The sequence below is a fragment of the Cyprinodon tularosa genome, unplaced genomic scaffold, assembly GCF_016077235.1.
Source record: "Cyprinodon tularosa strain WSP-4 unplaced genomic scaffold, ASM1607723v1 ctg364, whole genome shotgun sequence".
Taxonomy (NCBI): domain Eukaryota; kingdom Metazoa; phylum Chordata; class Actinopteri; order Cyprinodontiformes; family Cyprinodontidae; genus Cyprinodon; species Cyprinodon tularosa.
In genome coordinates, this window is record NW_024039079.1 from 339,501 (window position 1) to 365,076 (window position 25,576).

Sequence of the window (25,576 nt, forward strand, 5' to 3'; positions counted from 1 at the left end):
CAAAATTTAAGTCAATTTAAAAATTTTCTTTGGTCTATTAACCTTGAGCCCAGCTAGCCCTGTACTGGGCCCAACTGACACCTGCTCATGTTTATCTATTTATAGAAATGGCCAAAACACAGTCACATGGTGTTTCATTCACACGCCTTTCAAATGGGGCTGTAAAATTTCTAAAACATGTTTCAAAATTATTTTTTCACAAATATTTTATGTTGTATAGCTGTGTGAACAAATAAAATGAGATTTAAAATTCCACCTGGCATGTGTGACTCTGTGGGATTAATGCAACAGCAGGTATTCATTTTTACCCCCATCCCCTTATAGCCAGCATCATCGGAAACTAGAGGCTCAGACCTTTCCAAGGAGGGGTTGGAGGTAATTGTGTGACCACTTTAGGTGATGTAGCCGGCATGCATTACATAAGCTTACTCTGTTATTCTTATTTTCTATTCAGTTTGTTGATATTATTATTACATTTCAATGAGACAACGGCTAAATCTGGGGAGCAAAGGCTTTGCTGGTCTCCAATAATGTAAATCAGCATATTGGTCTGGCCAGATTCCCTCTTATGAGTGGAAAAATGCATTTTTGCACTGTGTCAATATCACATTTCCACTAAAACATTTGTGGGACAAACATGCTTATACTTGTTAAGTCCAAATGTGCTTGAGGTATAGTCAAAATGGGGATCTAAAAAGTCTGAGGGTTCATTCAGATTTTCAAATGGGGTTTCATGGTGTTTTGCAGTGTTTATTTTGAAAAAAAAAATGGTGAGGCTCAATATTTTTCATTTTTTTCTTTGTTTAATCACCTATAAATCAGACATGGTGACATTTAAAATAGTGGTTCCACCTGACAAATATTCCACAATGCCTTTCTGTCGTACAAATACAAAAATTTGTATTCCCAATGTATAGTTTGGAAGCTGTACTTGCTTTAATTCACATATGTAAATTCAGGCGAATTAGCTCCTAAGAACCTCAGGGCTTAAAGTAGCCTTGATATAATAATTCATCATTACAGGGTAAAAAGGTTAACTCAACAGCACACTTTAATTCACCTGTTCATGCAGCAGTATTAAAGCATATAATGTACATGTTTACCGTTTATCTTATAGACAATCTTAAACGTTTGATCTCTGGCAGCCGGTGATCATGGCAACAGTCGGGGCCAAAGCTTGGACTGTTACTGAGGTGATGACAGCTTCCTGTTCAGGTAGTGCGGGCAAACGCTATATCAAAAGGTGAGGGTGCAGTTATACTGTACCCTACAGCTGTGAGAGCGCTTAACAGCAAGCGGGGGTGAGTAGGAGTGGTAGCCACTTCAGGACGTAGTGGAGTTGGGCATATAGGCCATGAACTCAGTTTAAGACAATTCTCTGTAACATGGGAGGCTGAATAATGTTAATGAAATCCAAATGTCACGTATTGAATTAAAAAAATCTTGAAAAACTTAAAACACATTACTACAAGAGGTGAAAATAACTGTCATGAAGTGCTCTGCAATAAACTCCAGAAACCACGGCAACGGCTCAGTACAAGACAACTGTTCTGACAGAATGATCACATTTCCCTCTTGACTCATGAGGAAAACCTCCTCTTTTTCTCGCCAATGTTTGCCAATCAGCATCGAGCAGCCAGCTTCACGAGCCACCCCTGCTCCATAGACCTTCTAAGAGGTTTGATGATCTTCAAAATTTTTGCCCCCCTAGTACTCGATGAGAAATCGCCACTGGCCTCCTTTCAGCAAGTTGATCACTAATAAGAACAAAAGATGAGGAAAGAACAACACAGCAGTACTCTATAGCTGTTGTGGCTGGAAAAAACTCCAACACTTTGCCTCCTTAATTAATGTTGACAATTTGTCTTCTGATTGGAAAGTTTCAACAATCACTATTTATTGAGTTTGATAACTATAAGTTGTGGCACAATTTTTATTTTTAACCTATGCTTTATCATTTATACGTTTAACATTTGCATCAATCTTGGAATTAAAAGACATTTTCATAGACAAGTTTACAAAGGTAAATAAAACTTTGGACCCAGTTTCTTCCCATAGTGTTGCTCCATATTCCTTAAAGGCAGCTGGTGTTTGAATATATAAGATTGGTCTGTTGATTGCAGTTGAATAGTTGAAGGCACTGCTGTTAAACAGGTGGAAAACTGGTCATTTATCTTCTTTGCCTTCTAAAAAGGAAGAGACAAAACATGCAGTTTGAATTCAGAAGAATCATGGAACATTAGTTGGTGTCTAACTCTGACATTTTGAATCATTCGACTCAGACAGGTAAATCTAGGACGTAAGAAAAAGCACATACATCCATAAAGCAGCATATATGCACCGCAATCTCACAATGTTTCTCATATAAACAGAATTATGAAACTACAATGCATACAATCATACATTAATCCAACATATGCCCGAATCAAGAAATACAAATTTAAATATAAACTTTTATTTAGAAACCTTGCTAATTTTTTTCCCTTGCAAACCTCTTATAGATTACATCGCTTCATACAGGGTAGAATTAAATTCTTAATAGAACTTAAAAGTTGTGCAACATCAAAAAAATGCTGCAAAACTTGTTTTGAACTTTTTATGTTACTTTTCTGTTCAAGCTTTGGAGTTTGTCCTTCAAAGTGTCAAATCAGACTTTTTTTTAGTTGTTGGTGTAATTCCTGCGCACATGCATCACTAAAGTTCTTCCAGTATAGATATGGAAATTATGCCACATGCATGGTACAATAAAAAGAGGGACATTTTCCTGCTACTTGTCAAGTCATACTTTGATATTTCTTTATTCAGGAACTATTTGTTTATTTTGGTTGAGGGTACCTAGATCAACAGTGGGCTGACATTTTGTACAGTATAACGTTATGTTTGCTCAAATATAAAATAAGATGGAGTGCAAATGCAAACTTACCTTTTACTGGTGGTGCTGGTAATCTTCTTCTCTGATGTTTTGAAGAGTCAAGTGTCACAGACTGCCAGAACAAAATATATAGAAACAAAGTTTAGTCTTTCAACAGCAACATCTCTCTGACATTTGCATTTTTCTTTTTTATGACACCGTAGGTAACCTTATCTGTGGTTCCCCTGGTCTTAGTGAAACAACACTGAGTGTCCACATTGAGGCCAGCGCTCCTAAGAGCAGCAATTCTTGCAGAAATGTCACATATCTAAATGAGAAAGGAGAAAATTCTGACAAGCATAGGTGTATTCGGCCATTTTAAAATCTATCATTTAGCATCAAATTGGTTCCGTCCACCCTTTATCGGTGTTTGGATCCAGTAATCAACAATACATTTAGTACATATGGCAGTTCTGGGCTAAAGCATTCCTCTGTTCTCTTTATAAACTCACCTGTTGCTCAGACTGCTGAACCTTGGCGGCTGCTGCTGCCACCTGCTCCTCCAGATAGGATAGCTCCATATCTGATGTGGAGCTGCTAATTTCTTTGGCACACTCCTCCAGGTCACCCAGCTCTGCCTCTAGGCTGTACACAGAACCAGCTGCTACATAAACCTGCACAAAGACAGAACCCTTAATGATAATCTATCTATCTATCTATCTATCTATCTATCTATCTATCTATCTATCTATCTATCTATCTATCTATCTATCTATCTATCTATCTATCTATCTATCTATCTATCTATCTATCTATCTATCTATCTATCTATCTATCTATCTATCTATCTATCTATCTATCTATCTATCTATCTATCTATCTATCATCTATCTATCTATCTATCTATCTATCTATCTATCTATCTATCTATCTATCTATCTATCTATCTATCTATCTATCTATCTATCTATCTATCTATCTATCTATCTATCTATCTATTCATCTATCTATCTATCATCTATCTATCTATCTATCTATCTATCTATATATATGTTTTGGTAAAATAAGTTGAAGGTATACATGTTGATTTGAATAAAGAGCATTATTTAATATTTAGTCCACATTTTAACTTAAAGCCTAATATATATCACATGCTTCACATAACTGAACAATAAACAAACAACAAAATTCTTTTTACTTTTTTTGTTTTTACGAGGTCAAAAAGTCTTTGAGAACTGGAATGTGGGATAAGGGAAAGCTTTTCTCACATTTTCCTCAAGTTTCCAGAACTGTTGGTCCAGCTTCTTGGGGTCAGTGTTTGGGAGCAGTGTTATTGTAGAGGTTTTGTCTTGACCCTCCACTTCCTGGAGCAGGTCCTCGGTTGCATTCAGCACCTTCAGCACCTCAGTGGTGATGCCGCGTAGAGACGCTGCAGAGTATCTCTACAGTGCAAAAACAGGTTATTTTGATTCATTAATGTCGGGGAAAATGTATAAATTCATAACTTGAATAAAGCACTGGATAGATTTTTTTTCTTCTATTTTCTTTAGATAATTAAGCTGCTACTGGAATTACTCATCATAGGCTTTTGAATTCTAAATAACTTGTCATAAGCATTTTCCATACAGATAGATACAGCCGCTTTTCTTCTCTTGCATATATTCATCTGATTACTTTTAGTCTTTACTTTTAGATATTGAACTAATGAGAAGACTGCCAGATAGGCACCGGCCCCACCGGCCCCACCGCGATCCTGACAGGACTAAGCAGGACAAGATGGAAGGAAGGGGGATTAAAAAAAATATACAAGACAAGAAACCTTATGTTTTTATATTGGAAAGTTTTTCTTTACCAATAGTTGAATTTTTGTGGAGATAATTTATTCTAGCTTTATGTATCCTGGTTTTATATTCTGTTTTAACATAAGCTCACCTGCTCCAACAGAGATGACATTAGCTCTATGGTTTTGTAAAGCTCCACAGCCCTACCCTATGGTTAGTATAAAGCAGAGACAGAAAGAGGATTAGAAAGCACATAGAGAGGAAACAAGAGTGAGATGTCAGTTGAGCAGAAAAAACAATCATCTTTAAAGTAATATTATCATATGCAGTATGACAGATGTAGTATGACGTAGTTCAACATTTGCTGAACATCACTGAAATCAGCGTTAAATAGATGTATTTCATTTCAAACTTAGCAACTCAGCAATAAGTTCAAAATTTGGCTTAGCAGGTCAGAAGGTCGGACAAAGAGAGAGAAAGCATGCAGCATGAAAAAACAAAGTTCATTATTCTATTTATTTGGTAGAAGTTGGCAGGTATAATTGTGCAGAATTAGTTTGTTTTTTTCTGACGTAAGTATAAATATATGCCAATTGTATTGCATCTATTTTGTATTGTACAACGAAGGAACTATTACAATCTGAAGAGTTTTTACTTCAGTTAATGTTAAGTTATCAGAATTTAAGGGATACATCATTTCAGTAATAAAAACTGTAGTCTCACCATTCTAAAATTTGGTGTGACTTAACAAGATGTCACTTAATATTCTACACAGCAACATTTAAACGAGGAGTTCAAACAATACTTCTTTCAAGACTGATAAAAACTTATGACCTATTTAAGTCCTTTTCAACATGTAAACAACAGCATCAAATACTATTGTTGGTGTGGTGGAACGTTTTCATTTTAATACAAAATCAGAGACAGACTGGCAGCACCATATTTCGATATTCCACATAAGGGAATAAAAAAATAAGTAAAAATAGAAATTATGTTCAGGTTATTATTAAAATTTGCACTTTTATTGTTAGTCAACAACAACAATAATGTATAGTGCATGCCAATTTAGTTTAGACTAGTTTAGTTTTAAAGGCATGGAAAGAATTCAAGAAAATATAAATATATATATATATATATATATATATATATATATATATATATATATATATATATATATATATATATATATATACCGTATATATATATATATATATATATATATATATATATATATATATATATATATATATATATATATATATATATATATATATATATATATATATATATATATATATATATATATATATATATCAAAGTGGTTACATTTCATGGAGAGTGAACTTGCAAAGTATAGAGCCTACTTTTTCATTTTCTCCCCAGCTAATGGAAAAGTAGATGCCAGAAACAGCTGCTGTACTCACGTTCTGGATTTCCTCTGGTGAAAGCAGCTCCCCTAGATGAGCATAGGTGCTGCTCTCATCTATATTTCCTTCTGTTTCTTCTTTCTTAACTTGCCCACCTCTCTCTTTCTGCTGATAGTTTCTTGCATCTGTTTTCTCCTCGGCTGTGTTTCTTTGTTCATCCTGGTTCTCAATATCCTCTTCGTTTTTTGGACTTTCCAGCTTGGTTACATTTATTTGGGGTTCTTTAATGGTTGTCTTATCTCCACAGTTTTCTTCATCAGCGTTTTCAAGTCTACCTGTATTTTTACCTTTCCGCTGTTTATCAAAAGTCTCCCTATGGGTTTTCTCAAATACTTTTATCAATGACTCTGATCTCTCGCCTGTCTGCTCTGTAGCATCTTTCTTCTCATTGAGTCCCCTCTCTCCCTCTCTGTTGTCATTCTGCGTCCTTCTTTGTTCGGTCGGTCCAGCCTTGTCCAACATTCCTACCTGCATGTCCTCCATTGTCATCATCAACAGGCTGCTGATTATGTTGTGAAATTCTACATTGTCCTCCTTGGTTTTTGTGTCTGGTTTTATCTTTCTCTCACTCTCTTTGCTTTCTTTAGGAAACTCATTATCAACCCTTGTATCTGTCCTCTTTGCACCAGGTTCATTCTCTTCAGATTTTGCCTGCTGTAAATCTTCTGTGCTTTCTGTTTTTAATGGGATCTCCTTTCTTTCGACTGACTCTTTAAAGATTTCCCTGTATTTATTGTATAATTGCCCCATTCCAGTTGTTTCATTTCCTTTTACTCCCTTACTTTTCTGTTTGCCAGCTGGAACATCCTCAAACTTTAGCTGACACTTTTCCCTCCCACTCCACCGTTGCTCCCTTTCTTTAGTTCCATCTGTCCAATCAAACATCTCCATGTCTATGTCTCCAATCGATTCCTGTTTTCCTTCATTATCTTCCAGTCTGTCCAGCTCATCCTCAGTGGAGGAAAATTGGGAGGCGCTTACTAAACTGGCTAAATCCCGCAGCTGAGTTTTCTCTGGTTGTGCCCTCCACAGCTCGTTTTCATCCACTCTATCCTTCTCTCCTTTTTCCCCCTCATCCAGCTCGTCCTCAGTGGATGAGTACTGGCTAGCATTGACTTCATAAGCTAATCTACATAATTTAATAGCCAGATCTTCCTCTTTCCAATTATCTTCTTCCCTGTTATTCTCTTCTAAACCTATCCTGTCCAGTTCATCCTCAGTGGATGAGAACTGAGTTGCTCTGACTTCTTTTTCCAGCTGACACAGCCTAAAGGCTATTCTCTCTGTCTGTACATGCTTATGTCCTTCTTTAGTTATATCTGTTTCTCTGCTCGATTCTTCCTCACTTTGTCCCACTCCATCTGGCTCATCTTCAGTAGAGGAAAAGTATGCAAGGCTGTCCTGAGAAAGAAAACTGTATAATCTGTGTTTGACCTCCTCCTCCTCACCATCATTCTCTTCTTCACCTGCTCTTCCTTCTTTCCGGTCAAAATTCATCTCATACTCATTTTTTTGTTTTCTGCCTGACTGCGATCCATCATTACTTGTATCTATTTCCTCGTCTTGTTCTTTTTCGCCAAGCCCAAACTCATAAACACTCCCTGGGCCTTTGTGCCGTTTGGTGGTGAATTTACTGACAGTCTGGTTGACGGTCTTTTCAGTGATATCAATTTTGGAATTAAAAGGATCAGGAGTTTTAGTTGCAGAGGAATGTGAATAAAAACGGCCTTTGTTGTTTAGATCCTGAAAATATATAAAATGACACAGTTAAAAATACAAAGCTGTGAAAGTATTTTTCGTCAATCACAGTCAAAAGCTTCATTAGCTTTAAATTTTATATTAATACACAGAAATGCACTTTTTATGTTACATACAATAATCAGAAACCTGGAAGCTTGATTTATTGTTAAATAACCAAACTCTGATTTAGACTTCTCCATAACTAAGTCTTATATGTTTACTGCGAGCCCTCGTCATGGGTCTCTGTTCTTCTCTCTATTGGTTGTCTGCATTGGATTTTACTAATGAGGATCAGAGTAAACAGAACTAAAAAGAAATGCAAATCAATACCAACACTTTTCCTGTTTTTATTTGTAAATCACCTTATAGTTTGTTTTATTCTACAACATTAAAACCTGATGGGACTAAAAGGTATGCATACTAGGTTTGCTTTATACTGCTCTTTAAAAAACACTCCTGCTCTGCCTAAATAAAAGTAATACGTCAGCAGTGATTTAATGAATTTAACGTTAATCGGTCTCCGCCAAGTGACGTCAATTGTTTACCTCGGGCGCGGTACACTATGCCTTTTCCACTTAAAATGGCGTCTTAGCAACAAATGTCACGTGACTGGCGGAGACCGATTTTCCTAAATCCGCCCCTGTTTTCAGGCTTATGTTAACTGTAATGACTTATCTTGGACAGGCTGCTATGTAAACAGGCCTTTAGTCCTTCGTTTAGCTATGCTGCGGTTGTTTACACTACACCTTTTCCAACTAAAATGGCGTCTTAGCAACAAAAGTCACGTGACTGGCGGAGACCGATCAGTAAAAAAAAAAGAAAAAAAAAGGAATCATTTTCATTCCGATCACTAAGGGCCGGATTTATCAAGATCCAATTTTGCGTGCAGTAATTTGCGCTCGCAAACTGGAATTTTGCGCGAGGGGCTGAACCATGGTTTGCGGGTGATTTAACAAGAGCGATTGCGTAACTGCTGGCAGGTGCAAAACTGTTGGAGACGCCCTATTTAAATGATGGTTTTGCGCGTTTGGTGGTTTGCGGCATGGCGAGTTTGGACAGCAGAAGGCGCAAAAGGAAATTCGACCCCATGGAAATGGAGGTATTGGTGGATGAAGCCAACAAACATTTAAGTGAACTACAGCAAAAAAGTGTGACTGTCACACAGAGGAATGATATATGTGAACAAATCTGTAATAAAGTAAACGCTGTTGGTGAAACCTTGCGAACAGTGGATGAAGTAAAAAGAAGATACCAGGATATTAGAAGGCGAACCAAAGAAAAACTGGCATATAACAAAACATCTGCGAACAAAGCAGGAGGGGGCACAGTAGATGAGATGCCTCTGACCAGCATTGAGGAACAAATACAGCTGACGCTCTGTGAGGAGCAAATCACTGGAATTGCAGCTCCAAAATGGCAATGCTGGATAAACGAAATGTTTTGATGATCGTTTCCTCGTTCATTCCAAAAGTATTCACACGGAGTGAAAAAAAGCGTTCTCTGCGTCTCCTTGCTTCATTTCGATGTCTCCTTCTTGCGGCAATAACCGCTGCCATGTGTGCGCAATTACGCATACAGACCATTTGCACCTTCTTTTGAAACGTGTTAAATATAGAGTCAGATACCGTTAGCAAAATTGCTTTCAGGTTTGATAAATCACTTTGCGAGTGCTAAATTAATATATTTACATGTTCTCCTCCCACAAGACGCACTTTTGCGTGTAAACGCCCCATATTGCATATTCATTGCAGAAAAAGTACTAAATGGATAAGAGGCGCTATTTAGCACATTTTAAAGACCAAATCCTTTTAGCACGCTGTTGATAGATCAGTTTGTACATTTTTTAGCGTGCGCAGTGAAATAGCTCACGTTTTTATACACGCAAACCTTTGATAGATCCGGCCCTAAGTCTGGGACCGGCCATTTGTGTCCAAATATAGTAACACCTCACTTGTGACATCCAGCGCCATTCTCCCCGCTTTACAAACAAAATCAATGGGAACTACGAGACACATCTGCAATCAACAACAATTATTTTAGATTTCGGGAGGACTTCACCATTGAAATTTGCGAGAGCTATAGTTTAAGTGACAATGCCCACATGCATGGCAGTTGGATGTTGTAATACATCTGGTGAAAGTGAAAAAAAAAAAAAAATTGTTATTTCACCTTTCCACCACAGGCTTGTCATGGGATTGCCAACTTCAAGAGAGAGGATTTGCCATTGAAGTTCTAGCCAGAGAAAAAATACGTAATATGTAGCCCAAATTTCACAGAAGACTGTTTTCAAGATGACTTGATAAAAGCACGTTGTGACTAACACCAAATAGAGCATTGGGACTTGCTCAACAGCCGATACCACACCGTGACAACACAAACTGCTAGGTGGAAGTTGTGTTCTACAGTATGACAAAATTCCAATTAAATTAATCTTAATTAAAAACAATTATCATTTATTAAACAGAATGTAATCCTTGCAGTTCAATTCAGTTTATTTATATAGCGCCAATTCACAACACATGTCATCTCAAGGCACTTTACAGTTCACCAGATCATACAGTCAAATTGGTTAAAAGTTTTCTATCTAAGGAAAACCAGCTGATTGCATTGACTCATTAACTCAAAGACAATCCCTCACACTAAGCATGCTTGTAGCGACAGTGGAGAGGAAAAACTCCCTTTTAACAGGAAGAAACCTCCAGCAAAACCAGGCTCAGTGTGAGCGGCCATCTGCCGAGGCCGACTGGGGTTCAAGGAGACAAAAGCAGAGATACAAAGAGGCGGCTCCGTCCAGCTAACACACAGCCAAGCAGACGAACTCTGAGCCAACTCCTACGTCAGAGGATGAAGAGAGCACATCCAGCCAGTCACAGTCAGAGAAACAGGACTACACTGAAAAACAGGCCGATCTCCAACATCTACAAACAGAGGTGTTCATGGCAGCTGCACAGCTGATACTGCTGATACTTTCATATTTAAAATACTTTCAGAAGTTTGAATTCTGAAAATAACCAGACTTTTCCTTTAATAAATAGCTTTTAGTTTTCATCCTTATTTAGCAGCATAAATACAAATAAAAAATAACTAGTTATTAGTTCAAAATTAACCTCAAAATGTATGGTTTTAAAAAATATTTGATTAGATAAGTTGAATAAAATATTAAAATAATCAGCAGTAATCTCTCTGTATTCAAAAGCGTGATTGTGTCATTAGTTTGTCATTGAATCTGTTTCCCTTCTTACCGATGCTGAAGAACACGCTGCTGCTTCTTTTTTACACTCTCGCTTCTTCTGAACTTTTCTTGTTTTTCCCTCCTCTTCATCATCAGATATCTTGAAATCATCCACCTCTGTTTCTGCTTGTTTCTGGTTAAAGTCTACATCGATGATGCTTGTCCTACGGGATGAAGTAGGTTTCCTGAACTCTGCAGGCCCCTTCCGTTTTAGGAGAGCTATTAAAGCTTTGCTTTGCCTCCGGTTCCCCTCAGAGTCCGAAAACGGATCATCTCTTGCTACCTGCTGGTCGGTCAGAGCCATGATGCTGTCACCATGATCATGCTGGATGGAGCTGTCACCCATCATCTTCCTGTGGATCTCCTGTAGGACAGCACCCCAGGAGCTGTCTGGCTCTGGTTTGCTTTCATTGTCAGAGCCTAGGCTTTCATAGGCAGAGATCACTCCGGACTCTCTCTCCAGGGCACTGTAGACCAGACTCTTTCTCTTAGTGAGGAGGCTGGGCCGGGACAGCTGGGTGCTCTGCAGGGCAATCCAGTTCCCGTCTGGGCTTTTCAGTACTGAAGACAAACATTTGCAAACAAGTTCCAGTAGATGCACACAGGCAAGTATTGTGCAGACAAGTAGTCTTAGCCGATTTTTCAAAAAAAAAAAATATCAGCACTCTCAGATCTCGGACTTTAAATATGAAAACAATGAATCAGTTATAGCTGGACAAAATGAGTTTTAGATTGATGAATGGTATACTGCTTCTCTAAGACACTGGGACAGAGTATAAAGTTGGAAGATGGTACATTTTTCTATTCTCTATATTTCCTTTTCTTTCTTTTCAGACCAAATGAATACTTACACCAAATTATAACCTTATTTTAATCAGAAAAAAAAGTCACTATTCTATCTGGATGCACAAAGTCACTATGAAAAAAAGCCTCCTCTTACCAGAATTGTCTAGTTGATCTACACTCTTCCAAGCTGTCATGGCTGACGCGCCGCCCTCTTTCTTTAAATGCGTAGGTAAGTCTAGTTTAGGAGCTAGTGGGTTGTTATCCAGCAGAGTGAAGGCTGAATGGGATCTCTGAGGAGAGGAGGAAGATACTCAAAGCAAATGTCCAAATGCAAAACACAATTCTTTAGTGAATCTGTTCATTATCGCACTGAAGGAGTTTGTTTCACCAGCAGAGGTCCCTGTAAGCTAACAAGCTCATAAGAGGTCATTGAAATAAAACAAATACAACTTCTCTTGAAATACAAATACAGCTATAAAAGGGGAAAAAAAATGATATCTTTGTAATATTCTATAATATATATTCTATAATATAAGTTACATGAGATTTGTTTATTGCTGAGTTATAAAAAAAAACAATCAAAACCTGCATAAAAATAAAGGCCAAAGCTTCTCCAAATGAATAAAAAAGAAAGAGGAGCGTCACACAGGGGAGGATTTACCATTAGGCAATACTTGGCAGTTACTTAAGGCCCCAAGTTCCTGGGGGCCCCATAAAACTCTGTTTACATGAATGGTTAATACAGCTATTCCTTATTTGTGCACAATAATTATGTTTTTGACAAAAATCCTGTCACTAAAAAGCCATCAGAACTCTTAGAATTGTTGGGATCCTCAGGCTTGCCCACCAGAGGGTGCCGAGGATCCTCTTCTGCTCTCTTTGTCTTTCCCTTAGGGCTGGAGTCACTGTCAAGGTTCTGGAGATTACCCTCTGCCTCCAGCAGAGTGCGCCGTGGGTCCTCCTGAGCTGAACCTCCCACACACCTGTGGCTGATCTACTAATCAGGAGGACCACAGTATATAAGCTGACTTCAGACCTTGATTCCACGCCGCAGTGTTGATCTTAGTTGGTTAGCGTCCTGAGCCTCTGTGACTGAAGAATCTTGGTTATCTCTAGATTGAGATCACATTCTAATCTCTCCTTTATCTGTGCCTCACAGGATTCCTGTCCCTTCGTAAAGCTCTGGACGAGCTTAACCTCCTGTCTCCTCGTAAAGCTCTGGATGAGCTTACCCTCCTGTTTCCTCGTAAGCTCTGGAAGAGCAACTTCACTGGAACCCTGTCTCTGGTCTGCAGCTCAGGGAGAGCAGCATCCCAGGAAACCAGTCTCAAGCCTGAAGCTCTTGGAAGGTCTAACCGGCTAATCTACCCTGGTGAGCCAACCCGAAGATTTCTACATGGATGAAACCTGACGACTTCTCTGAGGAGTTTCCCGAGAGGTTCCTATGTGGATTTCCCCTGTTGTTCCCTACGGTGAGCTGGAAGCTCAGCCTGAAAGACCCTCCGTGTTTTCCCCTGTTGTTCTCTGCAGTGAGCTGGAAGCTCCAACCCAGGACTGCCAGACTAACCCTAAGCTAGAAGCTTAGCCACACCTGAACTCAGCTACCAGCCTTCTTCCCTTCCTTGCACAGTCCCCAGTGAACCAGCTCCCTGCCTGAACTGTTCCCTTTCCATGACTCATGTTTGTGCCACAATAAAGTCTTTTGGACTTTTTACCCAGTGTCTCCGTGGTGTTCTGCATACTTGGGTCACTTTAGAGAATCCATCATGACAAGAATATTATGTGTGTCTCAGCCACCCCCCCCCCCCCCCCCCCCCCGTTGTCTAACACTGGATCAGTCCATTTGCTGCACATGTACAGAAAGGTCCAAACAGACACCAAACCATCTGAAAACGGTTCGAAGAGCAGTGTTGACTACTTAGCACTTTTGTTGCTATATTAAGTGACTTTTCAGAACCCTCTAGCGATTTTTTTTTTTTTTTTTTTTTTTTTTAACCGCCAAATCTAGAAACTTTCTTCTACTGGTGAAGACTTTGGCGACAACATATAAAAGCTACTGATCTCCTCTATCTTGTCTGCAGTCATGATTAATGCAGCTATTATTGCATACAAATGAAAAATGGAGAACAGATAAGCAGATCTTGGCTTGCCTACAGTGAAAAGAAGGACGGTGTTCATTTACTTTTGCCATCACCTATTTGGAAACACAGGAAGGAGAAATCAGTTAAGTGAGATTAGTGATTGGAAAAAATCTTTCATTCCATTTGAGACAGCATGAAAAGTTAGCTGAGAACAAAATATACATAGAAAGGAAAACGCCAAGAAACAGGACAAGAAGAGAGGGACAAAACATAGAACAATTGATGTAAGTCTATTCTATTAAAATATCTGTATCTTTATAGTGGGTCACCTTTGGTGGCCACTGGTAGCTACCTATGACTGCTATAAATATTCTCCATTTTAGGCCTTTCACATAATAAATAAAAAAACAAAAAACAAACCCACTAAGACATTCAAATATTTGAGCTGGAAATTACAATGTTTTTTTTTCCACAACAACATTTTTTTCTTTTTTTCTTACCCAGATATTTGCTTGTTGTGCCAGAGATCGAGAGGACTGATCGTAGGCAGACTGTTGATGATGATGGTCAGCGATGTGTTCAGAAACCCAGCCAGGGTCATATTCTGCTCTCATCTGAGCCAAAACATTTCTCCTGCTAATGATCTGACACAAAACAGAAAAAAGGATTAGCTGTACAAATAGCTATGATTAGAGCTGCAAATGAACCCCATATTTTTATCATGTAAATGAAGCATACATTTAACCCTCCTGGTGTCGATTTTAATGTACTTTTCATAAACTTAATGTACGAGGTAATTAAAATGTAATTATATGCACATTCTATAATTATATAGAACATCTGCATCAAGCTCCTTTTACTTTTTGCACAATGGTTTGGGCCAGTTCCTGGATGAGCTCTCCTCTGTGCTCCCGCAGATAAATTGCTTCATTCTGACTCTCCTGAGAAGAAACAAACACAATAAGGAAAGCTATAGAGCACAGAGTAAGCTGATTACCTCTCTATATGGATACACTAAACATACATTTTTGCTGTGCTAAGTTTAGAAGCTTAGGGATTCCTACAGAGATTAGTGTTATGGGAAAGTGAACAAGGGATGCACTTAACTCACAGTCAGTCTAAACAATATCTTACAGTAAGTATGCATAAGAGGACTGAGGACTTAAACGTTTTCTAGAGATTCTACAATGACAAGTGAGAGTTTTTATCTTAGTAAAAGGTGTTTCATTCAAGACTCAATCTGATATATTCAGGCCTGATATATTCAGGCTCCTCTTTTTAATGCATTATATTTCCTATTGATGTTTACCATCAAATAACATCCTTCTGCTTTTTCAATGGTTCAAAGTTTCCTCAAACAGTCAGTAAAATGGGTTTTTTCCAAAAAAAGAACAAATAACTTTGCATATAAATGACCAAATACTTTTGCAAAGCACTGTTATTTTGGATTCCAGTAGTCTTCTAAAATTGAATAACAGTAACTGAATTCATCTAATAGAACAAATTCTGACTAATTACTTTGTGGTATCAAATTGTAAATTTAACAGCATTGTAATCCTGATTGCTTCAATTGATCTGATCCAAGCTGACTCAGACGGCAAGCAGACACATCATATTATAGATGGCTTTACAGGAAAACTGCCGTTTATGCCAATATGTTTGAATTATTAGTCTACAAAACATTATTTTTACATGGGTTGAATGCAGTGACTGATTTAATTGTAATTAAAAATTTTTAGGATCAGTTTCAGTACCGTAGCCTAAAACAAATAAAGAAGGACGAAAGGTAAAAGAAGGTAAAAGGAAAGAAAAATCAAAATAACCTCTGAAATGGTGTCAAACTCAGCCTTGGAAATGGCGTCGTCTATAGCCTCCTCTGCAACCCGCAGGGCCACACTGAGCGTCTCTGCCACGCTATGCTCTGAATACAGACAGCACACACTCTGGGGCTTAATCATTTCAAAATGAATAAAAGATGTGAGTAAAATGTTGTCAGTGTATCTCAGTTTAATTCTTACTTCACTCTCATACCTGAAACCCTGGAAAAAATTGGTATCGCCACAGGGTAATGGTGACTTTTTATTTTAGTTTGCAAGCACTATTAATGCAGAAAACTGGCAGGGTGGGGGAAAGTAGGGACATAATGCACTAAGCTGGCATTTCTCTGTGATACTGCTAAAAATCTTTGAAAAATATCAGAACTAAAACCCTTTAATGTCTCTGCAATGTCATCACTGGAATGGGTGTATAAAGTTTTTAAATTTTATAGCTTCATAACTTCATAATTAATAATATCTAATGAAAATCCCCCCAAACTTCTTAAATAAAAATGCTAATTAAATGCTTATTTATTTAAATAAAACTATACTCCTCCGATCTATCTCTAATTAAACACAGATTATTTTTTATTCTGCTTATTTATTTTTGCTTGAAAAATCTATTTAGAAAATCTGTTCTAGAAATAATGACAATTTTTTTTGACAACTGTATTGAATCAAAACAAAATTTAGGTGGCAAGACTGTAATTAGACATGTAAGTTTTCACTCAGAATATACCATCATTTCCATTCTTCTGCTACTATTAAAGCTGAAGTCTGTAAGTTTTTAAAAATCACTTTTTTGTCATATTGGCTAAAACTGTCCCTATGCCCAGACAGCAGTACATGTGATATGTAACCTGTGAAAAAATCTGCTTCAATTGGTCCCGCCTACTGCCTGTATTTCAATCTGGAAAAAATAATTCGGGACGAGTCAAAACAACCAATCACAGCCAGAGGAGCGTCTGATGGAGTGTCAATCACAGCTCACACACACTGAATCCCGCCCCGCAGATGCTGTGAGAGGGGTGGAGCTTGGAGGTGGGGCATGAGTGAAGCAGAGAGGGTGGGGGAGTGGCGTGAAACCTGTTTTTCTTCAAATTTTCAGTCGAAGTCTGCTCTCTTCTCAATGTTACAGACTTCAGCTTTAATGTGAAACTTGATTGAAGAAATTCCAAATGGGTCAAAAATAAAATGAATGCATCCACTATCTAAAGAGAATCACAAAATCAGAAAGTAAGATGCCCCATTTTTTCTGAATGTAGCTGCAACTGACCTTCAGTCTTTAACCTTCATTTCTAAAATCAATATTAAAATCAAGCTTGATTATACATTAAACTATTTTTGCACCTTCAGTTTGCTGGTAGAATGTTGAGTCACTCCCATAGACACTGCCGTCAGTGAAGAGGCTCTCATCACAGGCACTGCCTTCTGCAGAAACATAAAGATGTGGACAGGTATTAAGCGAAGAGTGTAGAGTGGGCAAACATTATACTCAAGTAAGAAAAGTACTACTTTGATATATTTCCATCTTAGAGAAGCACTAAGTAGGCATCCAAAAAGTTGTTCAAGTAAGAATAAGATATATTCAGTAAAATGGCTACTTAGTAGTAATCATAATAACAAAATCCAAAACATGAAGATTGTTGAAAACATGTTGGTTTGTCATTCAGTGAAATAACTATATATGTAGGCTGTGTTTACAGAAATTGTACCTAAGTAAGAGTGGCAAATTAACTTTCAAATATTAATCAAATAGAAGTTAAAGGTACCGGTATGCTGCAGCAAAACTAGTATTACAGCATTTTTTTACACAACTAAATGTTACTTAGTAAACATCAAACAGAACTCAGCAGAGATTTAATTCAAAACCACATCACACTAAACCTTTAGATCAAATTGAGGATTAAGATTATTGAAGTATTCATTTACTTAAAGCGATAGTTCGGTATTTTTGACATGAATCTCTATGGCATCCCCATCACCAGCGGCATGCAATCACACTGACTTACCCCTGGCAGCGTCCTGTGAGCAGAGTTATCGTCCAGTTTTGGTCAAGCCAAAAGTAGTCCGGCAGGTTTTTAGGAACAGCGAAATAAAACTTTTCGCCCAACAACAGCCATGTCTCCCTCCGCGGCAGAAGGAGACATGGCTGTTGTTGGGCTCGCTGTCTGAATGACGGCGCGCACTGATACGAACAGAGAGAAAATAGGACCAATTGATAACAACGTGTGACTTTTTCCCACTACAATCTTTTTGGGATGCAAAAATATCGCTCTTTTGAACACATAATGTTTTGGGAAGAGAAAAGTTTTATTTCGCTGTTCCTAAAAACCTGCCGGACTACTTTTGGCTTGACCAAAACTGGACGATAACTCTGCTCACAGGACGCTGCCAGGGGTAAGTCAGTGTGATTGCATGCCACTGGTGATGGGGATGCCATAGAGATTCATGTCAAAAATACCGAACTATCCCTTTAAAACTTAACATGTCATATCACAGGGTATAATAACACATCTGTCCAAATGAACCAAAGTGTTTTTGCAAAAGTATTTCAAAATATTTTCCCATTTTGTCACATTATAGCCTCATTAGGATGTTATGTCATAGGATATTGGTGTGGTTTAGCAACATGGAAGCCATTGTTGAAAGTAAGTCACAGGAAGTCCTGTTTAGAGTTTTCTGCAAGTTATGTAGGGGAGAGAGAAAATAGGAAAAATGTGCCTCAGTTCCCTGAGAAATATGCTGTTGGCCAGAGGTGGAAATTAGGGACATGCAATTAATTGCTTTTGCATTATAATCACAATTTAACAAAAAGCATTTTTTAATTCTCAGAGACAACTAAATTTTGAATTGAACAGGAGTAAAACACAAAATGTATCACTCTACTAACTCACTCTATTAAGGTGGCAGTTATACGCTTAAAGTGGTTTTGTCTCCACACAAAAGGGAAGAGAGAGTGGCAGCTGGCAATCCATGTATGCAAGAAGTAAAGACTTTTTCCACACAGAGGCTACAGTAAAATCCAACAAGAATGGACTCTGGTAAAGCAAGTCATGAAAAAACTACCACCCCAGTTTGAAGCATCTACGTGGTTGTGGTTAGTGCAGAGTAAAATCACATTTGCAATATTTATCATGATCTTGGTGCTGATGACTGGCTTGATTTTTCATTCCATTCACCTGCCTTGCTCTGCCCAGTTTCTCATCATGGCTCATCTGTCTTACCTGCTGTAGTCTCTATGCTGATGAAGGTTCCCAGTCATCCAGGTCATAGTCATTCCGTAAAAGTTCAAAAAATCCACTGGACTTGGTTTCCAAGATTTGAAGACGTTTCGCCACCTCTCCAGGAAGCTTTCTCAATTCAAATGTCTGGATCCGCAATGAGTTTGAGTCTTTATATAGACAAGGCCTTGTATTGCTTGGAAGTCTTAAATAGTCTCTATTTAATCTGCCTGCTTCCATTCATCAGTTTAGAGAGTAGCAGTGTTTTCTGATTGCTTGATCCTGACCCATTCTTCTTTTGGACCTCTGAGCCAGACTGTTCCTGTTCTGATCTGTTTGCCTGACCTGTCTTTGGACTCCTGTTGGATTCTGCCTGTTGACAAAACCTGGATCTGCTTCCTGACACCTACTTCCTGGATTTCTTTTCGGCATCTCTTTGTTTCTCTGATCTTCTGGCCCAGTCTCCTGTGAACCTCTTTGACACTGGCTTTGGCTTAACCCTATGGATTTTCCTGCCTTCCTTCGTCTGCTTGGATCTGATCTCCTGCCAGTTCTGCTGTCTTTAAGATTTAGGTGTCTGGAACTCTCTGGGCACAGTTCACCGCGTCTTGATGCCAGCCATCTGGCTGGAATCCACTTCTTCCTCTGGGCACGGATTGAACTTTAAGACCAGGTTAGTGGTGGTCAGTTTCGTAATCATCTTCGCCAGATTATCTTAGTCACTAACCTGTGTTTTCCTCCTGCAGAGGTTCCTACCTTAGACGCCCTAGCTGCTCCCTGCGGATCCGTCAATTTTAAATACACAGCCTTTGAAATTTCTTTCTTTCCTTTGTTCTGAGCCTTGACAATATTGGATGAAAATAATTGCAAATTTGATATTTTGATATTTGACAAAATAACCTCTGTAAAAAATCTGTTTTATCATGGTAAGGAGTTGTATCGTTTTTTTGGGATCAGGATACAATGTTTTCAGATATCACACAGTATGTCAAGATACTGTACGATTCCATTCAGTTCAGTTCACATCTCTGTGAGCAATATGATGTGATGTTAACCCTTCTAACAGTTATATGCATTGATATCAAGACAAAAAATACAACTCAAATATGTGACCATTTTGTGGCTAAGCATTTACAGGTAGCAGGCAATTAAGTTAAAAATGACATTCTCTATTTCTAAAAAATTAAATAATATAAATAAGCTCACCTGTTCACTTCGCTGTGTGCCTTGTGAATTTAATAATTCATGTGGTGCAATGTATTGTTACACCTCTGGTGCTGCCGTAACCAAGTGAGCTGGCAGGGATAATTGTCTAAAAATGGAATCAGTATAAGTGGGTTGAAACTGGAAATGACTTGAGACTGGGACAGAGGTTTTCTCTGTAGCAGGGCGATGACTCTAAATGCCCAGCCAGAGCGTCTGTTCAAATCCAAAGCATCAAAAGGTGTTTTGAAACATTATTAGGAGAACCTCAATTTATGTACTTTGGCTTTTCCCCCTTTATTGTTTGTTTTCAATTTGCACACATGCTTCTCATATTTGACGAAAAACAGAAAAAAGGATAAACTTGCTAAGCTAAAACACTAAAATAGATGAAGTAGAAAACAATAATTGTACAGCAGAGTGTAATCACAATTTAGTGTTTCCTCATCTAAGCCGTTTTTTCACATCTTGCAACTATTCCTCCAACAATGCAACCAGTTGTGATTATATAAGTGCATTAAAGAGGCCCTGCATGAGGTATTACATGAAAACCTGAGCTGCCTGCGACAGACTCTTATTAGAAAGTACAGTGTGGTGCACATGGATGCTTCCAATTAATTTAAAAGGCATAGACAGTGATTCAGCTTAGTGGTGATAATTCACTATATAAAAAATGCAAGATCTAAATTTTCCTTCCTTCCCTATAATCTCTCTGATGTGGAATTAAGAAAATAAAGGATCTATACTGTATTTTTGTTTATTTTGTAGTAAATTATAATGATTGTGATGTCATTCAGCCCCAGCCCATAGAGATGACACAACTGTATGAGCTACACTGCTGCCAAAAATGACTGCAGCCCTGAATCTACTAGTATATAACCATAGCCTAAATAGGCAGTTTCTTATTAAGATTCTGATCTTAATATACTATACGTGCCATATAAGCTGTAGCCGTAGTGAAGATTTATATTTATAATCCTTAAAATAAATAAACTATTCACTGCAATGGAAAACTCTCTCATTAATAAAAATAAATAAACACTTTAAGTAGTGAGTTTTGGAGATCTGTTCCCAACCCTAAACATGCCCCTTACTGTGTGGAGTACCAATATAAACCTGGGTGCTCTTGTTGTCTAGTTTCTCGGATCTAGTTTTTAAATATTGCTCTAAAGCTAGGCATAGACAAGTTCAGTTAGTAGTTTGAGCAGCTACATTTTTGCAGCTATTTTCTGGTTTATGAGGATCAGCACCATGTGCCTTATTTTAATGGCATGTTTTGTTGCCCTTCCTAATTCGAAGAACGGCTTAGCGAAATGGACTACTGTGACATGAACTGTGACATCTCAATGGCAGCAGTTCTTATATGGTTTGAAAAACCAAATAAGTCTTGCATAGCATTATGCACAAGCTTAAAATAATTATGTTTAAAGTAGCACCAAATATGTAAAGTTAACAGCTAGTTTTCTCTGGAGTGGCTGAAGAAGGACAAGGCAAGCAGTGTACTACCTCTGGCTCTTTGCACAAAGAAGGGCAAGGGTGGCTTCTAGGCTCCGTTTGGGAGATGGCAGTTTGTGGCTGTGATGTGGGCTATGTTCGGAGCAGCAAGTAAGGGACGAGTAAAGTGCTAATGCTTGCTGCAGTTTGCATCTTAAAAGGGGAAGACACTCTGTGGCAACTCTGTGGCCCTTGGCAGTGTTGAATCAGGCAGCATTCCTGGCTTTCTTATTATACATACCCATCATCAGGGGAGTGAGTAGAGGTGCTTTTGGCCTGCTCAGTCTATGATGGAAGGTCAAGCAGATGGCCTCTTGCATGGCCAAAGCAAATCTTGTCCACCTTGATTCAGTAAATGTTCAACAATGAGGACTTTTGCATCTCCAATTCTTCCCTGCTAATCCAATAACAGAGGCAATTTCGCTACAATAGGCATACTTGAACAAGGAGACAATTACCTGCCAGCTCATCTGCAAACAAACTGTTCTGCATGTTTTTTTTTTAGGAAGGAATGATAAAAGAGTAGGTCTAGAGTCTTCAACAGGCAAAAATGACAGAGGTCAGCTGAGTTGTGTCCTTTGTTTGTGAACTGCTAAAAAGAAAGACGGTGTGTTGTTGTCTTTTTATCACTTCTGGTTAGGTTTGAGCTACAAGGCTTGCTGGGAGATATAGTTACAGTGGCAGCCATTCAAAATGGCCCTTCCCTGTCAAAAGCCAGCCGAATGGCAAGCCACTTCCCACCAACTCCCAGCGAAATCCCCTCCAACTTTCAGCCACTGGAGTGATCCCCTCTTGCATACTTTTTTTAGTCTGACTTTTTTTAGTCTATACCCGGAGCTCACATCTCTCCAAAAAGGTGTGAATGAGAGCGTCACAGACTATATCATCCATGCAGAGACTGCTATTACAGTGCTACATAATGCAGGAGAGACTTTGAGTGATGGCTTGTTGACTGCAATGGTTTTAAAAGGCCTGCCTGACATATAAACAATTTTCTGTACATGTTACGCAGTTTGATGAAAAGTTTATTTTTCCTGAGTTTAAAACTAAACTGAGGAGCTATGAAAGCACAGAAAGGTTTGGTTTCCACAACCAAAACTGTATGAGAAAAAAACAGTCCCACCTGAAGTGAAAGTAGAGATGTGTGAGACAAACCTAGAATTTGACAGTGAGAGCAATGCTTGTTATCCAAAGAGAGAGAGTGACTTGTGATGGACTCTTTAATAGAGAATTATACTTTTACATAAACAGCCTTACCAGAGGTTAAACATGCAGTGGGGGGTAGATGGGTTTATGCTGTTAAAGGAATTCCAGTGGAAACTATTTACAAAGCCACATATGTAGCAAAAGGTTATAGTCAAGTGGCTGGTTTAGAGTATAATTAAACTTTTTCACCTACAGCTGATATGAGCTCGGTTTGTTTTTTGATGGAGCTTGTAGTTCAGTACAGTTTGGGGATACAAAAGCATATCTCCAATCTAAGAAAGGAGAAAAACTGGTGGGTAAACTGAATAAGTCACTATATGGTTTGAAGTAGTGGTTACTGGAATAAGATGCTATATTATTTTCTTATTGAAAACTGGTGTTTTTCAGAATACTGCAGACTATTGTGCTTATTGTAAGACAGTTGGAAATTAAACAATCATGTTGATTATTTGGACTCATGATCTTCATGCAGGGATTGATGTTAATATGCTCAGTGAAGTGAAGGAAATTTTGGGAACCAAATTCAAAATTAAAGATCTTTGGAGATTATTTCCTTGGCATTGATTTTGTCCAGACAAAAGGGGAAGTCAAATTGATTCAAAAGATATATATCACAAAAATTCTTGAAAGATTTGACATGACTCACTGCAAACCATGAACAACACCGTTTGAAATGGAAATGACATTTGACAATAAGGGTGCACCTGCTGAGCCTAATAAATATCCTGAAGTGGTTGGAAGTTTGCTTTATGTAATGACCTCTACTAGACCAGATTTAAGTTTTGTTGTTGGTAAATTATGTCAATACTTGTCTGAAACAAAAAAAAAAAAAACATTGGGTGGCAGCTGAACATGTTTCAAGGTATTTGAAATGCACTGTGGATCAGGGGTTGTGTTTTAAAAATCAAAATGTGGACTTGAAGCTTGTGGTCTATAGTGATGCAGACTGGGCATCTCACCAGAATGACAGGTGCATGTTTCTGGTTACTGCTTTAGTTTGTCTGAGACTGGGCCTGTTGTTTCATGGAAATATAAGAAACAGCCTACAGTTGCTTTATCGACACGTGAAGCCGAATACATGGCTCTAGCTGCTACAACTCAGGACAGCATGTATCTTGTGAATCTACTGAAAAGAAATGAACACTTTGAACTTTACACCTGTGAATATTTTTGAGGACAACCGGGGTGCTATTGCCCTATCCAAAAACCCTATATCTCATCAGCGGTGTAAGCACATTCACATAAGGTACCATTTTGTCAGCTCTTTTGTATCTCACGGAAAGATTGTTCTTCATTACTGTCCCACGGAAGATACGTTGTTTTCACTAAACCTATAGCAAAAGTCAGGATGGACAAATTTAGATGTTTCCTATTTGGCATGTAAATCACTTTTGTGAAATGAAGGTGACTTTACAGTGTATGTAATTTTTTTTTTCAATCTGGTAACAAGTGGAGCTGTTGACATCTGTGTCCCTAATTGACCCTGGTATCCACTTTTGGTGTGGGTGTGGCTACACAACGGAGTGCAATCATCAATAAATGGTGGCAGCTCATTCAGAAAAATGATCGCATTCAGGCCAAACAAAAATCCATCTCTCTGTGTATTATCTTGCCTCTGTCTTAACTCGGTTGATTAGCTCTTGTGGCGATGGCTGTGCCCAAAAGTGACTAGGGTAGTTTACTTGTTTATATTGCTTATGATACACTTCATTTTGTCAAATGGACTTCCTACATAATGTGGGCCTGTGATAACTAAAATTAGACCTAAAACATCTGCGGGCAGCAGTACCCTGGCAGCAGGACTAATTGTATAAGCCTTCACTAATTGCATTATTTGCAGGATGATTTTGTTTTGCTTTTCAGACAGAGATGTCTTTAGGCATCCCTGATTCTATGGGTTTATTTTTCCAGGGAAAATGTGTCACCGTCATGAACGTTACACAAGACTGAGGATTGCTAAGCTTTTAAATGTCAGTTCAACTGTTGCTAATGCCATTCATCCGGCTTCTGTTCATATGCAAAGTAACAATAATCTATTTCTGTGAGTCATTTGTTGTTGGATTTTACAAATGAAGCTGTTTTCAGCACAGGTCAATAATGAACACATGAAAATGCAGGACCCTGTGTTCTACAGAGCACGAGGAAGGGTGGCATGATTTTAGCCCACATCGGTCATCCACCCACAGGGTCATCAGCTTTGCATCATGAACAGCCAGTGACCTCTCCTCCACAAAACACACATATCTCTCTAAAATCCTCTGGTTCAATCAGACCAGAGAATGGAAAACTAATGGTGCGGAAAAAAGCTACAGCTTCATCCGTGACTGGATCTACATGCCGGAACAGATGCTGTTGGGAGAAACACTGTAGAATATAATAAATTCCTTTTCAGCATGGTTGCCTCCAGTAAAGCTGTTCATTCAGCTTTGACCGGCTTTGACAGAAAAGATTTCCCTCAAGGTTAACTGAATGTTTTTCATTACATAAGGAGTCAAAGCCCCTTCCCCTCACCATCATTGGTGAAACATTAAAGTTAGGGAAGAGAAAAAAATAAAGCTTTTGTTAGTGACATTAAAGGTTCTGAATTGAAAAACAAAACATTTAACAAAAAATAAAGAGCAGGTTTAACATTTTTAAGTTTTATATAGCATGTACTTAAATTCAAATAATGTTCAGATAGAGATAAATAAGACAGACAGACACACTATACATACCTTTCATACTGGTCTGTATC

General features: G+C 38.3%; 1 protein-coding gene across 3 annotated transcripts in view; it reads right to left on the minus strand.

Annotated features, from left to right (window-relative positions):
- Positions 1–802: 802 nt before the first annotated feature.
- Positions 803–25,576, minus strand: part of LOC119790464 (rab effector MyRIP-like) — a 38,775-nt gene continuing 14,001 nt past the window's right edge. Inside the window, exons 5-17 of one of the 3 annotated variants that reach the window (XM_038295993.1) lie at positions 17,066–17,146; positions 15,722–15,819; positions 14,759–14,839; positions 14,399–14,542; positions 11,972–12,107; positions 11,042–11,592; positions 6,057–7,802; positions 4,784–4,840; positions 4,120–4,293; positions 3,364–3,525; positions 3,081–3,179; positions 2,924–2,984; positions 803–2,186 (exon numbers count right to left, since the gene is read on the minus strand). In XM_038295993.1, coding sequence (XP_038151921.1) covers positions 2,167–2,186; positions 2,924–2,984; positions 3,081–3,179; positions 3,364–3,525; positions 4,120–4,293; positions 4,784–4,840; positions 6,057–7,802; positions 11,042–11,592; positions 11,972–12,107; positions 14,399–14,542; positions 14,759–14,839; positions 15,722–15,819; positions 17,066–17,146 — 3,410 coding nt within the window. In that variant the 3' untranslated portion in view covers positions 803–2,166. The remainder of the gene's footprint in view (positions 2,187–2,923; positions 2,985–3,080; positions 3,180–3,363; positions 3,526–4,119; positions 4,294–4,783; positions 4,841–6,056; positions 7,803–11,041; positions 11,593–11,971; positions 12,108–14,398; positions 14,543–14,758; positions 14,840–15,721; positions 15,820–17,065; positions 17,147–25,576) is intronic. The other 2 variants (XM_038295995.1, XM_038295994.1) reach the window with 2 other exon arrangements.